Source organism: Aquarana catesbeiana, linkage group LG09 (assembly GCF_042186555.1).
Source record: "Aquarana catesbeiana isolate 2022-GZ linkage group LG09, ASM4218655v1, whole genome shotgun sequence".
In the NCBI taxonomy this organism is placed as follows: domain Eukaryota; kingdom Metazoa; phylum Chordata; class Amphibia; order Anura; family Ranidae; genus Aquarana; species Aquarana catesbeiana.
Window position 1 is genome coordinate 253,225,744 of NC_133332.1, and position 20,676 is coordinate 253,246,419.

The following is a 20,676-nucleotide window of genomic DNA, read 5'->3' on the forward strand; positions in this document are numbered from 1 at the left end:
CTCATCCTGTTCCTCCTTGCACAAAGGAGCAGATACCCGTCCTGCTGATGGTTTAAGGCAGGGCTTGACAAATTTGCTTGGAATCTAGGAGCCAGCTAAAAAAGTTAGGAGCCAGTTTTTGTTTTTTGTTTTTTTTTTTTAAACGACCGACAAAGCTTTATTTTCAATATAAAAATTAACCAATCCTAAATTTATACAGAAAGACGTCTAGAACAAATGTGACTGCTTTTATTTCCTGCCATGCAGGGACACAAGACCGCCATATCCCTGCTAAGGGTCAGATCAGGTCCGCCTGAAAAACTGACAGGCGAACCTGATCAGACAGCCCATGTGAAAGGGGCCAAGCAGGGAGATGACAAATAATAAATCAATTTTAATTAGCCGCTTCCTTCCCGCAGGACAACTATATACGTCCTGTCTTTGAAGAGAAATACCGCTGTTATGGTAGCAGCTAGCTACCATAATCCCGGTGTCCTCTTCAAGAGCCAGCGGTTCTCTTTCAGATAAGAGTGGTCTCTGCAGTGGATTCGCCGCAAGATCACTTTTATCGGCGGCGGGGGGGAGGGCCCTCCCTATTGCCGCGCTCCGGTGCCCTTCACCGCTTACCGTGGCCGTCGGCAATGGTGGAGGCGATCTGGACCTGTCCCTGGCCTGACATGGAGACGAGTGAGGGGAAGTCATTGCAGGGTGGAAGCGACGTCAAAACGTCACTTCCGCCCATAGCTCTTAAAGGGACATTTTTATTTTTTTTTTCAAATGACATTTTTTTTTATGCATTTTAGTTGAAATATGAGATCTGAGGTCTTTTTGACCCCGGATCTCATATTTAAGAGGACCTGTCATGCTTTTTTTCTATCACAAGGGATTTTTACATTCCTTGTAATAGGAATAAAAGTGACTTTTGTTTTTAAAAGAACAGTGAAAAAATAAAAAATAAAAGTTAAAATAAATAAGAAAAAAAAAAAAAATTTTAAACGCACCCCATCCTGCCGAGCTTGCGTGCAGAAGCAAACGCATATGTTAGTAGCGCCCACATATGAAAGCGGTGTTCAGACCACACATGTGAGGTATTGCCACGATTGGTAGAGCGAGAGCAATAATTCTAGCCCTAGATCTCCTCTGTAACTCCAAACATGCAACCTGTAGATTTTTTTTAAATGTCCCCTCTGAAAATTTTAAAGGGTAAAAATGTGTCGCCATTCCACGAGCAGACGAAATTTTGACGTGTGACATGTTGGGTATCAATTTACTCGGTGTAACATTATCTTTCACAATATAAAAAAAAATTGGGCTAACTTTACCGTTGTCTTATTTTTTAATTAAAAAAAGTATTTTTTCCAAAAAAAGTGCGCTTGTAAGTCCGCTGCGCAAATACGGTGTGACAGAAAGTATTGCAACAACTGCCATTTTATTCTCTAGGATGTTAAGAATAAAAAATATATATAATGTTTGGGGGTTCTAAGTAAAGGGAAGGAGATGGACGGGCAGTGAAAATAGGCAGGGGAAGCTCCATTAGCATTGGTGGTTGTCTTGTCATACCAACGGCCACCACAAGAGGGCACCCAATTCCGGAATGAACCATAGGACTGCGGAAAGCCGCAAAGCCATGGCCTCAATTACCGGCGCGGCCCAACGCGATCGCGCCGGGAGGGGGGGGTGTCGTACAGAGACAGGATACCCCAGCTGTGCCGCCCAAGGCACCAGGTCGCTAATTCTAGTCGCAAATGTGACCTGGCACCCGGGGGTTTGTCGAGCCCTGGGTTAAGGACTTTCTATGGCCCTGTCCAGCTCTCCTACACTAACTGCCTGTCTCCTGGAATCTCCACCAAGCTCCTGAGACTGTGCTGGGAGACCCAGCAAACCTTCTGACAATGACACTTATTGATGCCATCCTGGAGGAGTTGGGCTACCTGTTCAATCTCTATAGGGTCCAGGTATTGCCTCACACTACCAGTAGTGACACTGACCCTAGTCAGATGCAAAACTAGTGAAAAACAGTCAGAAAAGATGAGTAGGGGAAAAATAATGTCAGTGGCCTCCACTTGTAAAACCATTCCTATTGTGGGTGTCTCATTGTTGCTCATCTAGTACACCTGTTGTTAATTTCATTAACACCAAAGAAGGTGAAACTGATTAACAACCCCCTCTGCTACTTAACTGACCAGATCAATATCCGAGGAGTTTAATTGACTTGATGATATATTCTTATTAAAAAGTGTTCCTTTCATTTTTTTTTAGCAGTGTACTTTCTAAGACAACTCATATCCTCCTTAGCAAGCACCCTCCTAGGCACTTGCATGACCGTTCCTATCTCCTGTAAATCGCACAGGGGTCTAAAACCTGGGGGCATACTATTATACAATTACTATTATAGAGACCAGCTTTACAGTTGCAAACATTGCCAGACCCCCTATTGCTTTACATGCCTTGGTATTGGTCCATCAATATAATAGGCAACCTTACTAGTTAATAGTAGGGTGAAGAAACCAGAAAAGGGCATGCTATAGAGACCACAGGAGCTCTAAAACCTGAAGGAATGCTATTATACAAAGAGAAACTAGCTTAATGGATGCAAACCTTGGCATGCCCACTCTTGTTTTATATGTCATGATATTGGTCCTTCATTGTGATAGGCACCCTCTTTAGTTAGTCGTAAGATGAAGGAACCAGAAATGGGCATGCTGTATTTGGAGACCATGGGAGCTCTAAAACTTGGAAGCATACTATTATACAAATAAACACCCGATTAATGATTGCAAACCTTGACATGCCCTTCTTGCTTCATATTCCTTGATGATTAGTGTGATTGTGATAGACAATTTCATTAGTTAGTACTAAGTTGAAGGAACCAGACAGGGGCATGCTATAGTTGGAGACCACAGGATCTCTAAAACCTGGAGACCCACTATTATAGAAATAGAGACTAGCTTAATAGTTGCTAACCTTGGTATGCCCCCTCTTGCTTTATATGCCTTGATATTGGTCCATCATTGTGATAGGAAGCCTCATTAGTTAATAGTAAGGTGAAGGAACCAGTAAGGAGCATGCTATAGTTGAAGACCACAGAAGCTCTAAAACCTGAATGCAAACCATCTTACATAGAGACCAGCTTATTGGTTGCAAATCTGAGCATGCACCCTCTTGCTTTATATGCCTTGATATTTATCCATTATTGTGATAGGCAAACTCGCTATTCAATAGCAAGGTGAAGAAACTAGAAAGGGGCATGCTATAGTTGGAGACCACAGGAACTGTTAACTTTTTTGTATATCAGTGTGCCCTGGCATTTGGTACTCCTGGGCTGCTCTGGGTATAGATGTCCCCCAACATGCCCTCACGAGCTTAGGGATGAGGATGGTCAATGCCCTGGAGCCCAGTTCTAGGTCCACTGGTGGGATGGCAAGATGGTGGGATGAAGCCTATGTATTAAGAAAATACCCAAAAGAGTGTTAGCAGAGGTGCCTATGGGGGAGTGATGTTCTACTGAGGTCAAACAAGACCACATGTGTCATGATGGACAATGATTTTATTGATCAGAAGAAGGAAGAAGGAAATGACTAGTTATCATGAAATGCGTTAGCTCCATGACAATATGAGCGGTTAAAATATTTCTTCCCTCACCACAAGAGAACATCACCCTCCCATGGCCGTCACTTCTACCACTCATTTGTGTTTTTTTTCTGAATATATTGGTTACTCTGTGTATGTATGTAATTTGGAATAGGGGTACTATTACTTCCTATGGACATGCAGTGTTCAACAAGGAGCAATGCATAGAAGAAGAAAAAAAGTGCAGCATTAACACATAAAACATTTTTTTTTTTTTAGCAAAATTGGAGATTTGTGCTTTGGTTTTGCCACTGTAATACTAAAGATCTGCATTTTCCACTAAAGACTGCCTGATCTGGCAAAAGTACTTTATAATTACTACGATTGACCTCAAGCATTGAATGTGTGTGTATTAGAGAACTAAAAACTGAAAACTACCCAGTTTTATAAATATACTCTGAAGTCCCTAACATTGTAACATGGTTGCTTCATGTGTGATCGTTACACAAAACCATTGAGGACATTTTATGTTAGAAATGAAGATTTCTCCAGAATTATTTTATTTAATATAACGTAATGATACATAATATATAGGTTACTTATGAAAGATTTTACTTTGTCTGACTCTTGAACTTAATAAGTTCAACTAAAGGATCACCAGACTAGAGGATAAAATAGTCCAAAATTTAATTAACTAGTTTATACAAAAAAAAGCCAATGTGTTTCGGGGATCATAAAAAACTCCCCCTTCATCAGGACTTCACTTAAGATAACAGATATGGATTGGACTCAAAATGGAGCTTTCCTGTGTGAATCTGTGTAGGGAAGCTAATTTATCTTGATTACTCACTCAGATACCCACATGAGCTATTCTTTGCTATTCAGCACTGCGCTATTTTAACTGGCGCGGTCATGCAACACTGTACGCAAAGAAAACCCGAGCCAGTGAGCTCTCTGAATGCTTTTGTTCTCTCACTACCTTGTATGAACTGATCAAATCAAAATCAATCAAAATCCCAGCACTTCTAGGATGCTTTTCTCCATTGGAGTCCTGAACTTGGGAGTCAGAGAGTGGTCACTTTGTAGCTACCCTGTTAACCATCCGACCTTATGTTTATAACATATGCTACTATGAGCTCCTTAATAGGGATGAGCTCAGGTTTGGCCTGAAATGGGGTTTGAACCAAACCTGTAAAGAAACCGTCACTCCTGCTCACTGCTGCCCAATCAACTGTGACCAGGCCTCCGCACCTGCACATACACATCATTGACCTAATATGGCCTCGAGTTCAGACCAAAGGCAAGTTCATCCTTACCCCTGAGTGTGCATAACAGTATCAACAAAGCCCCATAATAAGGAAAAAGTGAAACAATTATATGTTGTTTGATCTAGTTATGCACACTCAGGAGCTAGGAGAAAGTATGTGTTATCATAAGGCCACTTAGTTGAAAGTTGAAATCTGTCATATATCGGGGGACCTCAAAACTACCTCTCACACTCAAGGGTCAGGTTTAGAGAATGTAAGCAACGCTAACTACATAGAAACATAGAAAAGTGACGGTAGAAATCCATCGAGTCTGCTCGTTTTTGTTTATTTTTGTTAACTTGGTTGTCTGACTATACGGTAGATCTATGTTCATCCCAAGCATTTTTTAATCTGTTTACTGTTGACTGTCTCACTACCTCTGCTGGTAGTTTTATTCCAAGCATCAACTACCCTTTTAGTAAAATAATACTTTCTAAGATTAGTTTTGAACTTCCCTCCAGTTAGTTTAAGGTCATGTCCCCGTGTTCTTGACTTTGGTTTCATATTGAAAAGATATTTTCCTTCCTGAACCTTATTCACCCCCTTGATGTATTAAAAGGTTTCAATCATGTCTCCCCTTTCCTTTCTTTCCTCCAGAAAGCTCCAGATTACGTTCCTGAAGTCATTCTTGATATGTTTTATCCCCCAGACCTTTCATCAGTTTTCTTACTCGTCTTTGGACTTGTTCTGTCTTATCAATATCTTTTTGTAAGTGAGGTCTCCAGAACTGGACACAGTATTCTAAATGAGGTCTTACCAAAGATCTATATGGGGGAATCAGGACCTCCTTCCTCCTGATGGTGACCCCTCTAGTGATATAAAGATCTATGTAGAGGAATCAGGACCTCCTTTCTCCTGCTGGTGATCTCTCTAGTGATAACTAAAGATCTATATAGAGGAATCAGGACCTCCTTCCTCCTGCTGGTGATCCCTCTAGTGATATAAAGATCAATATAGAGGAATCAGGACCTCCTTCCTCCTGCTGGTGACCCCTCTAGTGATATAAAGATTAATATAGGCAATCAGGACCTCCTTCCTCCCTTCTGGTGACCCCTCTAGTGATATAAAGATCTATGTAGAGGAATCAGGACCTCCTTCCTCCTGCTGGTGATCTCTCTAGTGATAACTAAAGATCTATGTAGAGGAATCAGGACCTCCTTCCTCCTGCTGGTGATCTCTCTAGTGATAACTAAAGATCTATATAGACGAATCAGGACCTCCTTCCTCCTGCTGGTGACCCCTCTAGTGACATAAAGAGGAATCAGGACCTCCTTCCTCCTGCTGGTGATCCCTCTAGTGATGCATCCTAGAACTCTATTTACTTTTTCCACTGCCTGGTCACACTGTTTGCTCATTTTGCAATCATCTGAAAAAGTACCCCAAGTCTTTTTCTTCTGTAGTGCTGGCTAACACTGTACACCCAATGTTGTACTCTCCCAGGGAGTTATTTTTTCCCTAGGTGCATTATTTTACATTTAGAAACATTGACCAATCTTCCAGCAATGCCAAATCATATTCCATGTTACAGACACCTCCAGGGATATCCACCCTATTACACACCTTAGTATCATCAGCAAAAAGACATGCCCTGCCCAACAAGCCTTTAGTTATATCACTTACATATAGATTAAATAGAACAGGACCCAGTACAGAGCCTTGTGGTACACCACTAGTGACTGCTCTCTGTTCCGAGTGAACCCCATTTACAACCACACTCTGGTATCTATTCTTTAGCCAACTGCATATCCACTGAACCACCCAAGGGTTAAGTCCTAGCTTGTACAACTTTTGTATTAGATCATTATGTGGAACTGTATCAAATGCCTTGATGAAATCAAGATATGCTATGTCCACAGCACCACCCGGGTTCCGAAACATTGGTAATATAGTCAGATTGGTCTGACATGATCTTCCCTCAGTAAAGCCATGCTGCTTTGGGTCCAGCAAGTTGTGTATTTTTAGGTGATCAATGATCCGTCTTTTCAGGCGTGATTCCATTAACTTGACTACAACTGACAATTTAAACAATTCAGGTGGAAATAATATAAAACTGAATATTCAAATTCTTAATTAGGCAAATCATGACAAATCTATGATTTTTTGGACTTTAGGAATGCTGATTACTATGTTTATTATTGCAGAGATTTAAACGTCAGCTTCGAGCAACAAAGACAGAGGTAAGGAAAATTATGGTATTTTTTTTATTTGCATAGTTATTGAAACTTGAACTGTTGCTACTTGTAATTGTCATTTACATTATTTGCATGTTGGCAGGCAGCTCATACAAAGCAGCCTGGCTTCTTCTTCAATTCCTCAATGTTTAGCAGCAGTAAATTCCTCATTGATGATGTTGCTCTCTTTCATGCACTCAGAACAAAGTGAATATGGCTGCTCTGTTTGATTGACTTTTGTAGCTTCAAAATGCTTCAAAGTAAAAGGAGAACTTTGACATATTCAGAACAGATAATAATTCAAGCTCTTTTGTGTAAGTTGTCTTTTGTCTCCCCACACCACAGCTTTTCTCAACCAGGGTTCTGTGGAAATGTAGGGTTCTTCGAGAAGTTTTTAGGAGTTTACTTGAGAAATTACACCTCAAGCTTGGAAAAAAAGCATTTTCTCCTTTATAATGAGTAACCACTGATACTAACTCGTGATCTTTTTAGCCATCTCCAAGGCCTCATGCACACTGAAGCTGGTAAACTCAAGTTTTTGGGAGTTTGGGCATTTTTTTTTTTAACAGTCCTTAAACTCCCCTCTATGTTATCTTACCTGTCCATGCACACATGGAAGTTTTTTGATATTTATCAGCAGAGGATAAACTCCATCAGCAGAGGCGTTTATGGGTTGTTGTCAGAATGCCCTAAAATCATGTTCAAGAGCAGTTCTTCTGACCACAAAAACACCTTAACACTAAAAAAACACCAAAAAATGCTCAAAAACTCGTGTTTATCAGCTTCAGAGTTTTTGACATTGCATAGCTGAAAGTATTCTTGGTATAAATTGACAAAAACGCCCAAAAACGCTGATGCTAAAAAACGCTCATAAAAGCTATTAAAAAACACTCATAAACACGCGTTTTTGCAGCAGCGTTTGCCTGCCAGCAGTCCAACGTCCAGAAAGATGTTTCAGAATGTTCTGTGTGCATGGAGCCTAAGGGAGGAATTCTACTAACTGACCACCAATGTAAGGGGCTTCCTTCTCACTTACCACCAATGTAAGGCCTATTCTTCCCACTGACCACCAATGTAAGGAGCATTCTTCCCACTGACCACTAATGTAGGGAGCATTCTTCCCACTGATCACCAATGTAGGGAGCATTCTTCCCACTGATCACCAATGTAAGGAATATTCTTCCCACTAACCACCAATGTAAGGAGCATTCTTCCCACTGACCCCCAATGTAAGGAGCATTCTTCCCACTGACCAACAATGTAAGGAGCATTCTGTTCATTGACAACCAATGTAAGGAGCGTCCTTCCTACTTCCCCCAATGTAAGAAGCATTATGTAAATTGATTACCAATGTAGGGAGCATTCTTTTCACTTACCACCAATGTAAGGAATGTTTATCCCACTGACCACCAATGTAAGGACCATTCTTCCCACTATCCATCAATGTAAGGGACATTCTTCCCACTGTCCACCAATGTAAGGGACGTTCTTTCCAACTGTCCACCAATGTAAGGGACGTTCTTCCCACTGTCCACCAATGTAAGGGACATTCTGCCCACTGACCACCAATGCAAGGAGCATTCTTCCCTGTGACCACCAATGTAAGGGGCGTATTCTTCCCACTGGCCACTAATGTAAGGACCATTCTTCCTACTGACTACTAATGTAAGGACCATTCTTCCCACTGATCACCAATGTAAGAAACATTCTTTCCACTGACACGTACACCAGGGAGAACATGCAGGTGGTTTTCTGTTTGGGATCTGAGTCGAAGTGCTAACTGCTAAGGCACTATGCGGCTCACCTTACTGATTTTGGGGTCCAAGATTATACAAGAATACAAGATTCATATACACATGAAATAAGTTCTTCCTCCTCTTCCTTTTTGTGATGTCATAGCTGTCAATCAGAGGCACAACTTTAGCCATAACAGACCATGCAATCGCTTTGAGGCCCAGTAGATTTGAAGTATATGTAATCCCTAACAATGGACTTCTCCTAAAGTCATTGTACACTTTCAAAAGTTTTTGTTTAACAAGATATTTGTGTAGCTATGTTTCTTGTTTTGCTTGTTTGCCTTATGTTGTAATAATGGGCTCACATGTTAAGACTGCAGTTTGTAGTACCATGGCTGATCGATTACTTATGTCCATATATTGCTTTAGCTAGCCTGTCTCTATGTGCCAAGAACGAAAAAAAAAAATTAGTGCACATGTGTTTTGAAGGTGCATTGAATGTGTTAATGTATATACAATGAAATGAGAAATGCTGTGATGCAGTGCCAATCTCCTGTCTCTAAAACTGAACTCCGGGATAAGAAAATATTGTCTAAATACATGCTAGACAATGTATTATTGCTTGCATCTTGGTGTGCTTTGTGTATTTCTTCCAGATCTGTGCAGTAATCCAATGTGAGACTTTTCCTTCCTGTAATAAAGAGAGCTCACTGCTTCTCTCTCTACGTGTGCAGGGTAATTAGTCTTGTATCCGCCCCCTCCTGTAGTTTTCTACAGGCTGCCTGTAGTGGGTGGAGCCTGCTGGGCCCCTCCCACAGCCCTGCTGTCTGCATAGGCTTTGTACAGCACAGTAATGATGTCATTACACATTTTATAAGGTATTATCTAAGTTTGGAAAGGAATTTGGTGCACACAAAGTGGATTTGTATCCTTTGACTATTACGGAATATGTTTAACCACTTAAAGACCAGGCCTTCTTTCTGAAATTTGTTGTGAAAATCATTATATTTTATATTATATTCTTTTTTAGCAGAAACCCTAGAGAATAAAATGACGATCGTTGCAATTTTTTATGTCACACTGTATTTGCACAGTGGTCTTTCAAACGCAATTTTTTTGGAAAAAATACACTGTAATGAATTACAAAAAAAAAAAAAACAGTAAAGTTATCCCAATTTTTTTGTATAATGTAAAAGATGATGTTACACCAAGTAAACAGACACCTAACATGTCATGCTTATAATTGTGCAGGCTCGTGGAATGGCAACAAACTATGGTACTTAAAAATCTCAATAGGCAACGATTACATTTTTTTTTTTACAGTTTACCAGTTTAGTGTTACAAAGGAGCTCTAGTGCTAGAATTTTTGCTCTCGTTCTTTTTGCTCTCGCTCTAAGGATTACGGTGATATCTCCCAAGTGTGGTTTAAACACCGTTTACATATGCGGGTGCTACTTACATATTCGTTTGCTTCTGCGCATGAGCATGGAGGGATGGAGCGCTTTAAAAATAAAATGTTTCTTATTTATTTTACTTTTTACATACATACATAATACATAATAGAAATAAGCATGGCGGGGCCTCTTTATTAAGAGATCTGGGGCCAATAGCCAAAAAAACAAACAAAAATTAAAAAAAAAAAAAAAATGTTTTGACACTTAGACTAAAAAAATAAAAAAATCATCAGTTTAAGCCCAGGAAACAGAAGTAACGTCGGAGTTTGCTCCGTTGCTCCAAGGACATAGAGCCGAGTGGGGGCTATCTTACCCTCACTTGACTTCCTGTCTAGCCATCGGGCGCATCAGATTGGTTCCGGGTTTACGGAGGTCTCCAGTAAGCTCAGAAACGACCGGAAGCGTTGTGGGGGGCACCTCTCCCGCCACCTATAAAAGTGATCTTGTGGCGAATCCACCACTGGGATCACATTTATCGGAAAGCTGGCTGCCTAACAACGGTATTTACCATCAGAATCATGACATACATTCCCAGTTAGGCATAGAAAAAGTCTGGGACTTTAAATGAGGCCCACATAGACATGTGCCTCCATCCCTGTTAATTTGCAAAAAAGGAGAGGGTTTTGGACTTTATATGGGGCGTGTACACCTTTCCCAGTTAGGCGGCGGTAACAAATTCTTGTTCTTGGAGTTCGGCTTTAATAAATAATAGATCATAACTCAACAGTCTGTAAAATTCCTTATGACATTTTTTTTAGTTCCAAAATAATGTTATTCCACATACACGAGAAGCAGAAAGCCAAATAGTATTTACATTCTTTATAGACCAACACAGAGTATATATAGCGTAAAGTTATAAATAGCTAACACATATGAATAACCACTAAAACGTCTTGAAGCAGTTTTGGAATTCAGTCTGCCAATTTTGCTCAGAATATTTGCCTCCATAAAATGGAAGTTGCTGTAATATTTAACTCTATATAATTACTATATAATGGGGTTTATTTACTAAAACTGGAGTTCAAAATATGGTGCAGCTCTGCATAGAAGCCAATCAGCTTCCAGGATTTTTTGTTTAAGCTCAATTGAACAAACTGAAGTTAGAAGCTGATTGACTAGATGGTGCACAGCTGCACCAGATTTTACACCCTCCAGTTTTAGTAAATGAACCCAGCTGTCTCTTGATGCACTGGACGATTGGTACATCTATTGCTCCTAGTAACAAATTGCCTATATTACTGTATTAAAGAGAACCTGTACCGCGGAAGTCGTGGCCAAAAGGGAAAGCAGAGGACAAAGTACTAGTCACCACATCAATATTGCCTGTAGGCTCCCTACAAATGATATATTTCCTATAACTGGCTTACGATGCCATGCTTACCATACCATGTGTCGCTGTGTGGAGTTGGCCAGCTTCGTAGAGGGATAGCAGTGCTCCCTCTTATCAGAGCTGCCCCCCCCAATAACTGGTTAACTGATAACTGGTGGGGTAATATTTAAAGCAGTTCTTCAGCCAGGTTTCAAAAAATTAAGTCAGCAGCTACAAATACTGTAACTGATGACTTTTAATAAAAAAAACACTTACCTGTCCAGAGATCCAGTGTCCTCCTCACCTGGGCCGGTTCTTTGCTGGTCTTTGGGTCCCCGGTGTTGGTATGTTTAGAGTGGGAAGTCGGCTGTGACTCCTTGCGGCTCCACAGCTGGCTTCCCACTGTACCTATGCAAGCTGTGCTGTGTGACTGGTCCCACAGCCTTCTGGGACCTGCAACGTGTCCCAAAAGAAGGTTTTGGAAGGGAGGGAGAGAGAGCTTCTGGTGGGATCGCCTGGCTGAAGAACTTCCTAGGCGATTCCAGTGGAAGTCTGAAGCGGGTACCTGTCGCAACCCCCTCCAAAAAAAAAAGATGAAGAGGACAGTAGGAGGACATATAGTGGAACTTCCCCTTTTGGGTGAAGTTCTGATTTAAGAAGCAGCAGGAAAGATAAAGGAGGTCTAGATCAAAAGAATGAATGAAGCAGGGAGATGCTTGCACTGAAGGTCCTCAGTTACAGCTTCATCTCCATTAAGGAGAACATTAAAGAGCACAGTAGTAGCATTACCAAATCTCACTCCAAATTCCAAAGAGGAAGTGCCATGCCATTTTTCAGGAAGAATTCAAGGCAAAGGGTAGATTTTTCTTTTTGGTAGAGTGGAGAGGAATTAGAACTCCTTTCAGTTTTTATTGCTGTCTTGACCCCTGTTAGAGAGGTTCACCCTCTCTATTTTTCCTGTTTACCATAATCAAAGTGAAAGTAAAAGAAAATTTTGATTCTTGGGTTGTCCCCAGAACAGGAATAAGAGGGAAACCTTCCAATGGGAACATTAGTTAACATTGTTATGGCTATGGGACAGGAAATGAAGGTACTGTAGATCTTCCTAATGGGACACAGATGGCAAACAAAGACTGGCGGTGAGGAGGCGTCAAATCCTTACCGCCTCTCAGTAGTCACTGGAGCGTGATCCAAACATGGATAGGGCTTCAGAGGAAAGGGAGATTTAGACGTACGTCTAAATCTAGTATATCTAAAGCCACCCTTAACGAGAAGTATGTCCAAAGCTTTTGTGCCCATACTTCTAGTGTGGGTCACAAGAGTGCACTTCCTTTTGCTCTCCTATTGCTGATGCACTCCTATTTGCTGATGGGGCAGAGCTGCTCCAAACTCTGGAAGGATCCCAACCATATCGTCAGGATATACCCAGCTGCCTGATAGACAGCTGGCTCTGCCTTTAAGCACACGGCTGAGAGTTAGAGGCAGCTGCACCTACCCCCTCTCCGGCCTGGTGCTCCAGTGAGCACTGGAGGAGCAGAGCACAGACCGACAGTCACCACTCTCTGCTCAGAGCTGATTAATAACTGAGCAACCAGTGGTCACATGATTGCTCAATTCATGGTCTTAGAGCTGATGTTGGACAACTGTAGAATAGAGATGAGTATGTGTATTTGTTTTTTTACATACCTCACACATCTCCTTTAAACTTTAGCTCTAATGCCCTAAACCATAAATGTAAAGGATTCCTTGCTCTTAAAGGAGCACTGCAATATTTTAACCTCTGTCATATTCCTGTCTGATGTGGCAGCATGTATTGTGAATTCACTTTATTTATGTTTGAATATTATCGGATTGGTGCGCGGTGCTTTTTATACTATAGATGTATTACAAAAGCATATACTGTGCATGTTTCCAATAAAACATGTGATGGTAGCTGTTGTGCATGGGTAAAGGGTTGACCAAGCAGTGAATCGGCCCCAATGATGATTACTCTTAGTTTGCAGGCCTCAGATTGTTGTCCCACAAGCAGAGTGAAACTGAGAACGCCACTGTAGCATACAGCAGCATAGTGACACTGTGTAGTACCCTCCTAGATAGGCGCTAGGATTAGATCGATAGATTTAGTGCTGGCCCACTGTGTTCTGTGGAGCTGCGTTTTTGATAGATACATTTAGTTTATCACACTGTAATCAGTGTGGCTGTCATTTTGTTAGGTAAATTTAGTTGCTCACTGTATTCAGTGCAGCTGCCTTTGACTAGATAGGTCTGCTCAGTGTTCTCAGCTGCTGCCAGTCTGATGCCTCTCTCTGCTTTCCAGTCAGCTGGGAGAATTCCATAAATGCCATTTGCCAACCTTCTGAAAAAATTTTAAGGGACACTTTTTCCTGTAGGCAGAGTATCATTTTAATTAGGGGCGGGGCATTCATATGTAGGAGTGCTCTAGCAGGGATAAAAAATGTGGCGAAGCACGCCGCGGCAAAAAATGGGCATAGTTTAAATCATTTAAATATTGGGTGTGGCTTAAAAGAGGTGTGGTTAAAGTCTGAGATGACTTGCATAGTGGAAAATGTGGTAACATATAGGGAATGTGGGTAGGACAGGAGGTTGGGGGGGTGAAGAAGAGTGGGTGGTGAGCAGATGTGGGGTTGGAAATAAGGAGAGGGGGGGTGAGCAGAGTAGGGGTGGGGATGGAGAAGAGGTGGGTGAGAAGAATTTGGGGGATAGAAAAGAGGGGGGGGTTATGAGCAGAGCTGGGCTGTTCCAGGCTGCTGGGAGGGAAGACCCTGGGTCAGGACGTTGGGGGGACAGGCACACAAAAGTTGCTGCATAGGAAAGTCAACAGATAGCTTTCTATAGGACTCACCGCGGCTGTAGCTTTTCTGGCGACAGGCATGGGTACTTGCCTTGGGTGTCTCTCCCTGTTCACCACCGCGACCCCCCTCTCTGCATTAAGCCAGAGATTTGCTCCCCTCGATCTGCTTCCCTTCAGAAGGTGGGCTGGGCACTATCTTTGGGGCCAGCCACACCCCCTCAGTGTATCCCAGCAATCAGACACTGCAAGCCTGCAGGCTCTGCCTCCTGGGTTGTGTCTAGTTGAAGTGACTTGCAATGAAAGTGTCTGATCTAAGCTGCTGGGGGAGGAGGTAGGGGGAGGGATAGACTGGCAATCATAGTTCTGCTGCTTTGTCTCTAGGCAGCCCGCCCAGCAGCACCTGAGCTCATTCACTAGCATGGATGTCCATGACACAGGCGAAACTTTGGGATTCTGCCCAGGACAAGCTCAGACCGGGACATCGGTCTGATTTCCGTGACTGTCCTGGGCAATCTGTGACTGTTGGCAAGTATGGAATTCTCTGGAACATACTGTAGGTGTGGAGCTATGCAGATGGCAGACTCAATATTTATGCAGCCCTGGCCAATCCCAGGGAGCAGGGCCCTGAGGGCTGCTTGGAGACTGCACATATTATTTGAGCACACTGAACTCTGGGTCTTTTCCCAGAGAGGGTCAGTCCAGCCTGGAAGGCTTGCTGCCCCTCAGGGTAGTGCTGCCATGTGCTTGCTGTTCGTGAGGCCTCAGGTGGGTGACCTGGGGGCCTGGATGCTGAACCTGCAGAGAGCTGACTGAGGGGTTGTCTGCTGAAGATATAGTCTGGTATCACTGGAGGAAAGTGTCTCTTAATCATAGGTGGATCAGTGGACGTTCATATCTTTGTACATGCTGATATTCCCTTGCTGAGACTGCTCAGGAGAAGTTGATTACATAGGATATATTTTTCAGGCCAATAACTATTGTTCCCTGGAGTCAGGCCGACACCCACAGCATTGCCTCATCTCCTCCCACAAACACGCAAGGGTGTCCAGTGCCAGCCACCATCTGCGAGCAGCTTAAAGTGTATCTAAACCCAAAAACAAAATAAAAAAAAAAGATACCCCCTGTCGCTTTCGGGGGCATACCGCCCACCTACCACGACCCATCCAGATGAATGGGGGCCGCTCTGCACGTGCCCTGCAACGACATACAATGCACGTAGTTGCGTTGTGCTAGTGCGGGGTTCAAGGGGTTAAAGCAGGCAGTGAGGCAATACCAAGCCTTCCCAACGCCTTTAAAATGCGCCCACCTAGCATGACCCATTCAGATGAACGGGGGCCACTCTGCATGCGCCCCGCAACCACATACAATGCACGTGGTTGTGGAGTGGTAGTGCCGGGTTAAAGGGGTTAAAGCATGCAGTGAGACAATACCAAGCCTTCCCACCGCCTTTTTCAAATGCTCTCTGCATTTAAATGTGTATAGCTCTTCAGAGACCTTCAGAGCTCCTCAGAAAGCAAGGGTGAACAGGTCCCTAATGATGTAATCATGAATACAGAGCTTTTTATCTGCCTGGAGTTCAGCTTTAACAGACCAAAAGGGAGCAAACAAGAGAAGATAATTGTTAAGGTTTACATAACTACATAACATAACTACATAATTACATTACATTACATAATACTAACATAATAAATATGAATACCATCTGTCGTAAAATGAAATTTATTATAATATACAGTGCAGAAATATTTTTAATCCCAGTGCATGACAAAATGTTCTGCAAAACACTGCTTTTATTCTTGGCATCTTCATGAATACACTTTCACTGATTAGAAAGTACCTCTTGCTAAGATCCTGAATTTTCTAATTTTAGAGGAAGCATCTCAAGAATGTGAGGTAGACAGGATGTTTACTCAACAAGTCTGTGCTCCCGCCTGCTGGGAAAACGGTAGAAAGGTCCCAATCATCAATGTGCCTCAATGTCCCAGCATCCCTTTATGAATAACCTCAAGATTTTGCTATTGATTTCTAAAGCAGAGACAGAAATGTAATAACAGATAATAGTGCGCTAAATTTCAAAATGACTAATTAAAATTAGCCTCCAATAAATAATGTGACAAACTGTAATAAAACATGCACAATAAAAAACAAACTCTTGATTGCTGAAAAACTTCAAACCAAAATAATACGTGCTCCGTGACAGTCTTTTCGGAAAATATGTGCAGATAGATGATCACCACCACCTCAGTGTACAATGCCTGCTCACCTCACTTTAAGACCCCCTTGGGTCTAATGACACTTTTAAATAATAAGGCTCAGTTTGTGATCAACTCGCGAATAATCAGGTTCCAGCTAATGGCTCCAGGTTTGGAAAACTTCTCCACAACCAGCTGATTCTTTCAGGTTCAATTTCTCAAAGTAAATGAAAACAACATCGCACAAGATTGCTAAGAAATACTTGCTTTTACTAGATAAAAAATGTGCACTCACATTTGCGCAGTTAAGAAACGCATTTAAAAACGATCAGTTAGCACTGAAACAGCTCTCCTCCTCAATACACATCCAGGGTAACGAGACACCGGAAAGTGTCGTCACCGGCTCCTCCCGACGCGTTGCGTCACAGGTCACGTTGGCTTTCTCAAGGGAAAAGACAGAAATGTACTGCTTTTCTCCATCATCAGAAGAATATATTAAGGTGGCAAAATTCAAAGAGACAAGTGAAACGATACCACTTAAATCTAGAAAGTAAGGGGCATCTACGTAGTGCACACTAGACATGTGCAGAACGGAAAAGTTTGTTTAGTTTAGTTTCGGATAGATTCGTTATGTTACTAATTTCGTTTCCTTATGGAAATCATTTAGTATGGTTTCGGAATCCATTTGGGTTTGTTTCATTTTAGTTTAGTTTTTGTTTAAATTTGTTTCATTTATTCATTTTCTAACAAATTCTAATTTTTCAGAATGATTAGAATTTGGGTCTCCCCAAAATCCAAACCAGACCCTTATCTGAGCATGCAGCCTGGCAGGTCAGAAAAAAGGGGGGGATGAGTGAGCGCCCCCCACCTGAACCATACCAGGCCACGTGCCCTCAACATGGGGGGATGGGTGCTTTGGGACGGGGGGGACAAGGGCCTTTTCCTGAAAACCCCAGGCCAGTGTTGTTGGGGTCTGCAGGTGTAGGGCTTATCGGAACCTGGAAGCCCCCAGATCCTGCCTCCCCTCGTGTGCATGGGTATCGAGTACATCGTACCCCTAAAATTTCACCAAAAAAGTGTCAAAAAGTTAAAACCACAGGAGACCGTTTTTAAGAAGTCCTTTATTAAAATGTATCCGATACCCATTCACATGGGGGGGGCAGGATCTGGGGGCTAGCAACATGGGGACAAGGTGCTTTGGGGTGGGGGGGCGCAGCTCCCCCCCCGCCCCAAAGCACCCACCCCCCATGTTGATAGCATGTGACCTGGTATGGTTCAGGAGGGGGATGGAACTCGCTCGTCCCTCCTCCACTTTTCTGACCTCCCGGGCTGCATGCTCAGATAACGGTCTAGTATAAATTTTCGGGGGGGTGCCATACGCCGTTTTTTTTTTACATTTTGGAGTGGGGTTCCCCTTAAAATCCATACCAGACCTGAAGGGCCTGGTATGGACTGCGGAGGGACCCTAGCCCATTTTTTTCAACATTTTTCTGTTGCCGGCATTCTTTACCTTTTACATTTATCTGTCAGTGGGGAAGCCCGCTGACAGATGATGACTCAAGCCCGCATCCTTAACAAGCATAACAAACAGCTTTTTCTTCACACAGAGTTCGAATCGGTTGATCGTTTTTCTACCTATCCGAATTCTAATCGCATTGAAAAGTTGGAATAAATTAGAAAACTAATAAACTAAACAAATTTTAACGGATTAATTTGTTACCATTCATTACTATACCAAATTCAGACCGAAACTAATTGCACATGTCTAGTTCACACTCTGTCTCACTGTGTAAGAAAATTTCAGTATGTGATGGAACGGGAGGACCATCGTATGCACGTTTCCAAGTGAAGGCTCATTGTAGGCCATGTATTAGCATGCATACTTAAACGTATTAGCATGCACACTAAGGCTGGGTTTCTACTATTGCGACCTGAAAGTCGTGCAATTTTTGTTTTTTGCCGCGATTTTGATGCGACTTGAAACAATGCCTGTGTATTCTTGAGGTCTATGTACCTCAAGTCGCCTTAAAGTGGGACCAAATTAGTGCAGGGACTACTTTGAAGTTGCTGCGACTTGAAATCGCACAGATATGAATGGTACTCATTGGAAATCATGGGGTATGACTTGTCATGCGACTTGGCAGTCCCAAGTCGCATTCGTGGAAACCGAGCCTAAAGGGAGCGTACGTAACTGCATGTGCATGCTCGGCACTAGTATTGGCCCAAAGGCCTAGTTAAACTGGATTGTGACAAGGAAAGATTGCTGAGTGGTCTTCAGCTAGTCCTTGATTTACCTGTGACCTGACTCACTTACACAGACTAACACACTCTCAAAGCTGAAACCTTCCAGACATCTCTGAAAACAGTGCTGAAACGTACTGGGGGCATTACTATGTGATTAAACTCAAACAGTCCCAGGGTTGTAATAAAGGCAGTCTTTTCACAGTCTTGGTCTCTCACAGTGACTTGCCAGTAGTCACTTACCAAGTCAAGGGTTGAGAAATACTTGGCTTGGCCCAGTGCCATGAGTGACTCCTCTACCTGGGGTAACTGGTAGGCATCCCGGTGGGTTCAGACATTTAGTTTGCAGTAGTCTAAACAGAATTGCAGATTTCTGTCCTATCCCATGGACTATGACTTTGCTGAATTATCCCACTCTGTAGCATGTTGTGGATCAAGTCCTTAACTTCCTGATTCAGGGCGGAGGGAATATGTTGGTACTGCTCCTGGATGGGTGAAGCCTCCCCCACATGAATCAGGTGGTTGATGGCCTCTGGGCAGCTATAGTCTTCTGGGCTGGTGGCAAAAAACATTAGGTGTTTTTCAAGCAGTTGGTGAAGCAGCCGCTGTTAAGGTAGAGGATGGTTCTGGAAGGGAATGGCCAGCTGTTCCAGCAATATTTAGTATTGTGACTCCTCTAATAAGGCCATGGCTGCCTGTAGTAGGGCGCAAGCAGCTTCCACCCCTGATTTGGCCTCAGAGATACAGTGAGGGAGCGCCACATAGAGGTCTGCTATGGTGGTATGGTTAGGGAGTGGGACCGGGGAGGTCCCCAGATTGATGAGCTGCATCAGCACCTTCCCTTTGTGGACCTTGGATAAGGTGCGAGAAACCAACCACTTGGTGTCACTGAGTCTTTGTGGGGTTCAACCATTACTGTAGCCCCTTGTAGTTTCCTGTGGGCATGAGACCAGACTACCTCTTGGAGGGGTGCCATGAGTAGTTTTCGCTTGGGGGGGGGCATATAGACAACCCCCACTTGTTTCGGCTGTTTTCTTGCTGCCCTCTGGTAAGCCTCAAAGGCCAGGATCATGTGGAGCCAGGCAGCTTGCTGGCTTGAGTGCTCAAATTTGCCCAGTAAGAGGGGTAAGTCCAAGACCTTTAGTGCATTCATGCCCAGAACAATAGGTACTGCTGAACTTACTGAGTCACAATCCCTACTCAATCCACAACCTGCTCGTTTATCTGAATATTCACCCAGGTGACACCTTCTACCAGGATGAGCAGATTATTAGCCACCTTGAAGGACAGCCAAGAGGGATCCAACTGGTCTTTCATCCCGAACCACTGGGCGTAGATGTCATACTCTATGACAGTGACCTCAGATCCTGTCTCGACCAGAAAGGGGACCTATTACCCGTTGACAAGGGAGTTCACTACTGGACTTGGCGAGATCATGGACTCTGGTTTGATGGGACCTTGTGCTTATGGTGCCCGGGGTGTTTAACGGCGGCCTGCGGATACTTGGATTCAGGCTGACTACAGTTCTTGATTACATGTCCAAAGCGGCCACAATGCCAACACTTTAGGTCCTCCTCAGGGGTCCCTCCGCAATGGGCTGAATCCTGTTTGAATGTGGACATTTCTTGTTTCAAGGAGGCCACCTCCCGGGTGAGTTCACTTAAAGCCGTCTGTATGGCCAACAGAGATGATGTGGCAAAGGCCTCCTCTTTTAAGTGTAACAGTTAATATTTTTTCATCACTACCACATTTGCTTCCTCATCTTCATGTTCCCGTGCAACCGCATCCACTACAGTATCCTGGAAAGAGATGGTGGGTTGTGCTTTGATCCACTCCTGTAAGGCTCTCCTGACTGGCCCAGCCTTCACTCCAACCAAGTGGCCGGCTGGTGCTACATTTCGGGGG

At 43.1% G+C, this 20,676-nt stretch overlaps 1 protein-coding gene across 1 annotated transcript in view; it reads left to right on the forward strand.

Moving 5' to 3' along the window:
- ITIH6 (inter-alpha-trypsin inhibitor heavy chain family member 6) overlaps window positions 1-20,676 on the forward strand; it is a 128,692-nt gene that overhangs the window by 14,582 nt on the left and 93,434 nt on the right. The window contains exon 2 of the mRNA XM_073600207.1: window positions 6,998-7,033. Within this exon, the coding sequence (XP_073456308.1) occupies window positions 6,998-7,033 (36 nt within the window). The remainder of the gene's footprint in view (window positions 1-6,997; window positions 7,034-20,676) is intronic.